Source organism: Lathyrus oleraceus, chromosome 1, assembly GCF_024323335.1.
Source record: "Lathyrus oleraceus cultivar Zhongwan6 chromosome 1, CAAS_Psat_ZW6_1.0, whole genome shotgun sequence".
NCBI classification, from domain to species: Eukaryota; Viridiplantae; Streptophyta; class Magnoliopsida; order Fabales; family Fabaceae; genus Lathyrus; species Lathyrus oleraceus.
The window spans coordinates 386989178-386996938 of record NC_066579.1 but is presented as its reverse complement, the minus strand read 5'-3'; the positions used below and the strand labels follow the sequence as shown (position 1 = coordinate 386996938).

General features: G+C 32.2%; 1 protein-coding gene across 1 annotated transcript; it reads left to right on the top strand.

Moving 5' to 3' along the window:
• Positions 1–4865: 4865 nt before the first annotated feature.
• LOC127073241 (uncharacterized) lies at positions 4866–5999 on the top strand. Its single transcript, XM_051014382.1, has 2 exons — positions 4866–5256; positions 5335–5999. Exons 1-2 carry the CDS (start codon positions 5170–5172, stop codon positions 5818–5820), a joined length of 573 nt encoding a protein of 190 aa, XP_050870339.1. The 5' UTR covers positions 4866–5169; the 3' UTR covers positions 5821–5999.
• The last annotated feature ends 1762 nt before the right edge of the window (positions 6000–7761 follow it).

Genomic DNA, 7761 nt, shown 5'->3' with positions numbered 1-7761 from the left:
AAAAAATCACACTAAGACACATTTACCTTTTCTGGATGTGCTGTTTTGCTCTAAGCATGGGGTTGGTCAAGACTACCGTCCCTAGCGCTCGTCAACAACAACCCTTTCACATTCACGTATGCACAAAAGTAAGTTGTTTAAAATGATATATATTTACTTACTTTACCGATTATTATCTCTAACTAATATTTTTACCTTTATGGTGCAGATGGTCGGCACGTGGTATGAGTTATAATAGATGTCCTAGACATTGTATTACCCAGTATCACAATCTCTTGGATCACCTTCGACCGACAGATGTATGGATAATAACATAATTATTTTGTAATAATTTGTTAATCTCTTCTACCAAGTTTATAATCTAACATACGTTCACATTTCAGTTCATTTGACGTTCATACCTAAATTTGGATCATGACCATGAAATCAACGAAAAAGACGCAACTGTATGGACTGCATGCACACCGATCATAAGATTCACCTCTGCGGAGATGCACAACAGTGATCATGTGAAATTGCAGTTCGGTATGCTTCAACACATTCCAGATCCCTCAGCAAACCTAGGAGAATGGCATCTACGCAAAGTTAACGATCAATGGAACTTCAACTCATGGCAAAGCTTCGCTATATCTAAGTGTCGCAAATGGAAGCACCGCCATGACCATGTCTTAACTGACATTGTGATGCCAACTGAAGAAAAACTAAGCCGTACTTATATGGCTTGGTACAGATCAACTAGTTTTGAGTTTATCTCCGAGGATATGTACCTATACGACCCACGCAAGGCAACTTACATACTAGACGCCTCAACATCTAACCCCCAACAACAATGTCAGACTGACTATACACAACCCTTATCCGTCAAACTTTCCGTTCCACAAACACACAAACATACAACCCTAACATGTCATACACCCAACCACAATACCAAGAGCATACCCCGTACCACCACCAACAACTAGATCATCAACCAGAGACCCAACATCGCTTTGCACCGAACACATCACCCTACCAAAGCCGCCTTAGCCAAAACACTCAACGATCATTTAACACCAACCTCTCATCCTCCTACCATAGCCAAGAAGCCCAAACATCTCAAAATTGAAACCTTCAACAACCCTATCTCTACCAAACACCACAACAATTTTTCCAACCTTTTCTTGACGCATCATTCACATTAATGTCTCCCTTCAATCGTCCTGGTCGCCCACCAACAAGTCAAACACAACCCAACTACTCTGGCATGGGTCATGAACTCAGCTATGGTGGTACACCTTTGATGCATACACAAGACTACGCTGATTTGTCTGACTATCTCAACAGGAAATCTCCTGCAGTTAGTAGTGATGTTCTTGGGCCCTTAGATGCTTAAATATCTGTGGTGAATCACAAATGTGGGTTAGGGCCACGAGTTCGGGTAGTTAGGGGATATGAGACCGGAGGTCGGTTAGGTGATCTCGGTCAAGAACATTAGTCTTTTTTCTGTAAACGAGAATTTATATTAATATGAATTAGTCTGATTTTGAAACTATGTATCATATAGACTATTTTTTTTAAAAAAATTACAAAACACACTGAGATGTCAATCCAATTGGCGTCTCCCTTTAACCTATACACATGGGTGCCAATTGAATTGGCAGCACCATGTGCCCTAGCCAATTCAATTGGCGTCTCCTCTTTAAGTTTAAGAGGAAGCGTCAATTGGATTGGTGCCTCATCCTAAAAGTGGGGTAGATTGAGAGTTTTTTTGAAATTAGGATTATTTTGATTTTTTTTTTCAAAATCTGGGTTATTTTAGTAAAACATTCTTTTAAAATTAGAACCAGTATAGTTTGACAAAATATAATTTTGTTAAAATCGATATCTTCTCTAGAAAATAATCTTTTGCAGAAAATTCCATAAGACTAAATTTTCATAGAAATTTTTTGAAAAAAATAAAATATGAGGTTTTGCCAATTCAATTAGGAAAGTGTACCTTAAAATGATTTTTTATTATTCAAAAAATGATATTTTAGGATTAATGGGAGATAGTATGGGTGTTCGACCGAATAGAGCTAATACAAAACCGTAAATCAAATAAAATCAAATTAAAATCATAAAAAATCGCGTTTGATTTTGATATGTTTGGACTATTTTTTAACAAAGTTGCACGGTTTGTTTCGATTTGCGGTTTGTATTTTGCAAACCAAATTAAACCAAACCAATCTAAATTGTATTATGTTACAACCTAAACTTCACTTATCCCACATCCAACTCAAAACTCAAATCTATTATGTCTTAGTTTAACGATTACAAACAATTTTCTCTTACTCACATTTAGGGTATCAATTTTAACCTTCTCAAATTCTTCATAGTAGTATCACACATTCTTCATATCTCTTTGTCTTCTATATCTCACTTCTTTTACTCTAATCTCTTCTATTTTATATTCTTTCTTTTTCATCTTTTCATTTTTATGCTGTTGTTCTCTCTTTCAATTACGTTTTTATCATACATTTCTTCTCTAACCTCATATTTATTCTATTATTACTTTTTCATCTTCTTTAATCTCTCATTTTCTATTTTTACTATTTAATTATAATATTTTTGATATTTTTTATGTTATATTTTATATTTTTATTTCATTTTTGTCTAATATAATTTTTTGTATATTTAAAGGAAATTTTTTGTTCAAATATGATGAGTTTTATTTTATTTGATATTATATGAATTATTAAAAACAAAGTTATGTCATTGTCTTTATGCGTATGTATGGTTTAACATGGACGGATCAATCGTAGGATAAGGGTGTGCACCTACACATCTTGAAATTTTAAAATTTGCACCAATATCCCTATAATTTTATATTTGACCATCCTAAATTTTTTTTTCACCTCAGACCCAACACTCTCGAAACCTGAAATTATCCTCTTAATTTATTTCACTAAGATTATAATACGTATGAGAAAGAGAAAGTTAGGATGACATAAAAGTTACAATTACACTTAGACATACCTTTGTTTTTTTTAATAATTAACTCTCAAAGCCTCGTATATAAGTTGTATTTTTATTTTTATTATATAAGTTTTGTTTAATTATCTCATGTGAAAGTGACTCATATTTTGAGAAGAGAGAGAGTTTATTATTTTACATGAAGTGGTGTTATTTTCTCTTCAACATGATAACGATTATTATTAAAAAAATGATAATGTTATGAATTAAAACAGAATATTATCAAAATATATATTATCATAAATTATTAATAGTTGATAAATACAAAGATTGAAAAAAAAGTGATGTGAATAATGTATGAGAATATTTTGAAAGTGTCAAGGTAGAGGTATTTGTTTCTGTAATGGAGTTCTCAAATGAGCCGTCGATACTCGATGGAGTTCTCATTTTGCTACTTTAACCAGTTTGATATTGATGTATGATTCTGAAATGAATGTTCTTGACATTTTGAAAAAAGATTCAACATTATTAAGAGAACAAAAGGCTGAAGCAAATGGTCTCATACTTTTGATTTTGCACTAACACTGCATTTAATGAAAAATATCTTGGGTATTTCAAATGAATTGTCACAGGCACTGCAAAGTAAAGATCAAGATATCATCAATGCTATGAAATTGGTTAAAACATCACAAAGCAGCGGTTACAAGCTTTAAGAGATAATGGATGAAAATCTTTAGTGGATGAGGTAAATCTATTTTGCAATATGCATGACATTCACATCCCAAACATCGATGATATATACTTTTCAGGAAGATCAAGGCGTGGAAGTAATGTCGAGTCTATCGCAATAGAGAAACATTATCGCATTGAATTATTTTATACTGTCGTGGACATGCAACTTCAAGAACTTAGCAATCGTTTTAATGAGACAAATAGCCGGTTGCTCATTTGCATGGCTTGTTTGACTCCAACAAATTTGTTCTCTTCTTTTAGCAAGGCAAAACTAGTTAAATTTGCAAAGTTTTATCCATGAGAGTTTTCTCAAACTAGTTTGATGTTGCTTGATAATCAACTTGAGACTTTATCATTGATATGTGCAACAGTATTGAATTTGCATCTTTGAAAGGAATCAGTGATCTTTCCAAAAAGTTGGTTGAAACTAGAAGGCATGTTGTTTATCCATTGGTTTATCAACTTTTGAAGTTGGCAATGATTTTGCTTGTTGCTACAGCAACCGTCGAACGATCCTTTTCTGCTATGAAGATTGTGAAAACTAGATTACGTAATCGAATGGGGACAAATGGATGAATGATTGTCTGGTGACTTATATTGAAAGTGATGTGTTGAAGGACATTGATAATGAACCGATTATTCGACGATTTCAAAATATGAAATCTCGTAAAAGACAATTATAGAATATCCATGTAATTTTTCTAATACATTATAATTTGAATTATAATTTGAGTACAATGTTATTTTAAATATGTTACTTTTATAGATATAATTATAATGATTTATTAGTATTAAATATTTTGCACCCTGAATCGGGATCTTGGATCCGCCATTGTGGTTTAATAAAAATGTTATAAAAACTGAACAAACTCAGAACGCATTAGTTTGATTTAGTTCGGTTAAATTTTATTTTTAAAAGTCAATCGAACCAAATCGAACTGCGTATTTTTTTCTCTCGTGATTCATATTACTTTTAACATCAAAACCGCTCAATTCAAGTCAAAAATATCTAAGAGAGAGTAAGAGTCCTTTAATGAAAATAATGGTGTGTTTTGATTAAAAATTGACGGATAGATTATTGATAAATTAATAAAAGATTAATTTCTCTCACATAAAAGACGGGCGAAGTTATTACTCGAGAGAAAAGTACTCTAACAAAGGAGTTTATAATTATGATATCCATGTGAGTTTACCCTTGGAAATTGACCCAAATTTTTCTTTCCATGAAGTGGATCTATCACTACTTGCCTACATTTTCGTGGAACGAAGCCTAATAAATGCAACACACCAACATATGTGAATCGCATTTACCTCTCTCCCATTTTACCAACTCTAGTCGAGCCCCCAAACACAAAATACACATTCCCCCCTCACTCTCTCATCATCCATCTCTCCATTCAACCTCTTTCTCCTCAGCAACTACCAAGCAAGCTCTAGTACCAACTACCATAACCAGAAAATAAAACAACAAAATCTGAAAATTTTCATCAAACACATATCACCAAAATGTCCAACAAGTCCCCAGTTTTTCCCTTATCAGACCCTCAACACTTCAGTGACTATGGTTTCGACCCTCAAATCAACTATTTTCAGGTACCTTTTTCTCTCCATCTCTTATTTCAATCTTAAGCAAAAAAAAAAAACTTCATTTTATTCTTCTTTCTATAACAGGTATTAGAAGAAGCCATGAAGCACAAACGAGAATCTTCAAGATCCATAGACTCAATACACTTCAAGCTACAAAAACCCATTTCAAAAGAAGAATCGAGAAACAAGAATCACAAGTCAAAGAAGAAACGGTGGTGGAAAAACGCTCTTTTCTTCTTCAAATGGAAATGGACCCACCACCACCACCACCACCGTGATGATCGTTACGACGACGGCGAAAACAGTGACATTCATCAAGCCCGGGCTAAGGCCTTCCGGGCCACTATTTCCGGGCCTGTTTACTTAACAGAGAGTAGAAGTGGATCGACTACACCATACAGGAGTTGTAGTAGGCCTTCCTCCGGTCCACTCGCCGGGAGCTTGATGCCGGCGGCGATTGGTGCGGTGGATATACCTTACTTGAGTTTAAGAGAGCTTACAATGGAACAGCAACAGCTGCAGCAACAGAGGATGTCTACCTCGGCTATGCCTATATACTTGGTTACTTGAATTGAATCTTTAAATTCATGTAGTATTGAAAAAGTGAAATGTGAAATGGGTTTGATTTTTTTATTTTTTATTTTTCAATTTTGGTTTGGTTTTTATTGGATGGAGTATTATATTTTGAACCTAACTAAAAGTGTTTGTTTTGATATGATATGAAAGTGTGGATTCTCCTTTTGGTCTTAGTTGTCCACTTTTTATCAAAAATATATGCTTTTCACCAATGTCTTACTTTTCATGTTATGATATAGTCTCTTGTTATAAATGGAATGCTCTATTTACAATTTATGTATATAAAGTATTTTATTTATTTTCTAAGTCATAGTTATTTGCTTATGGGTTTCTTATTCTAAGTTGATTATTTGTGGTGTTGATGGACCAGAAAGAAGTGTAATAGAATTGTTAGTTGCAACATACACGTTAAACACATAACGTCAAGATTTTTGTCCGTTGATTGGGACCCACCTTACCATGAAGATAGATAGATATAGGCTCGTTGGAGAGGGACTTTGCTACTGCCACAAACACAAGTTTAGTGAGCTAAGCGATTTGCTTTAAGAGTTGGTGTGGGGCATTGACAATAACGTTTCAAAGATGCAAAAGATGTGAACAGTAGTAGGAATGAGGGGGAATAAACGAGTCAGGTCAAGAGGACATGCCCGTTTTGAGTATATTATTTTTTTTTAGAGGCGAATCAAAATTTTAAATTTATACCATGTTATGTGTTGCGGATTTTTGCAGGCAGAAGTTAATCAAATTTTACAATTAACAATCAATTATTTATTTATTAAAATGAATTATTATCAAATTTTTTGTTTTTTTTTATTTTTAAAAAGTGTATTAACAAATGACATATTTGTAATTAATAAATATTTAAAAAATTGAAACCACATTTTGAACCTCTTTAATTTAATGAAGAACTTGGAAAAAATATCAAATTTTTAAAATAAGAAATTTATCTAAAATAAAAATATAATTATTTTATAATTATTATATAAAAAAATATTCATAATTCGTTTTATACATAAGTAACTCATTTTAATCTCACATGTGTATCTAAATATATTTTATATTGTATTAAATTTGATAACATTCGATAATAGTGCACACAATTAACTTTTCATTTTACGTGTCACTATCAGCAATATCTATTTTATTTTAATCAACAATTATCTTTATTTGAGAGACAAATTTTTTATTTTCAAATGATTTTTTTTTCTTCCTCCATCTCACGAATTGAGTTTGTTTATATGATCATTGTTCATTTTATAATTAAGTAACACATTATAAATTGACATGTGTATCTAAAAATATTTTATATTATATCAAATTGGATATCAATCAATAATGGTGCACACCAATAACTTTTCATTTCACAAGACACTATCAGGACAATATCTATTTTATTTTAATCCATAATTATCTTTAATTGTGAGATGAATTCTTTATTTTCAAATGTGAAATTTTTTTCTCCATTTTTTTTCATTTCAAATTTAAACGTATATCTAAATATATTTTATACCGTATTAAATAAATTTACCCGTGCGGACGCACGAGTATCTTGGTAGTTTTTAATTTTTAAAGATGTGAGATCTATATATATGCCCTGCTATGTCCTGTTTTTTTTATAGAGCATACAAAATTTTAAGGCCGTGTTTTTAATTATGTCCATTGTGTCTCACTTTACACGAGTTTTTAAGGGACATGCATGTTTAAATATAATCTAAGTTGTGTAACTTAAGTACAATCTCAAATTAGTTACTTTGCTTCGAATATATGCATTTGTAATTCAATTTTCAAATAATTATATTCAAAAATGACAATCCTTATTCTTCATTCTCTCTCTCTCTCTCTCTCTCTCTCTCTCTCTCTCTCTCTCTTCTCTCCTCACTAAAAGTGTTTCACTCAATAACAAAGTGGTATCTAGAGCTCCGGTTAATTTCTTGA

Bases quoted from the DNA above. Each gene is read 5' to 3' on its own strand.
- LOC127073241 (XM_051014382.1), top strand. From the start codon at position 5,170: ATGTCCAACAAGTCCCCAGTTTTTCCCTTATCAGACCCTCAACACTTC. The intron at 5,257-5,334 runs GTACCTTTTTCT...TTTCTATAACAG, and splicing joins CTCAAATCAACTATTTTCAG to GTATTAGAAGAAGCCATGAA.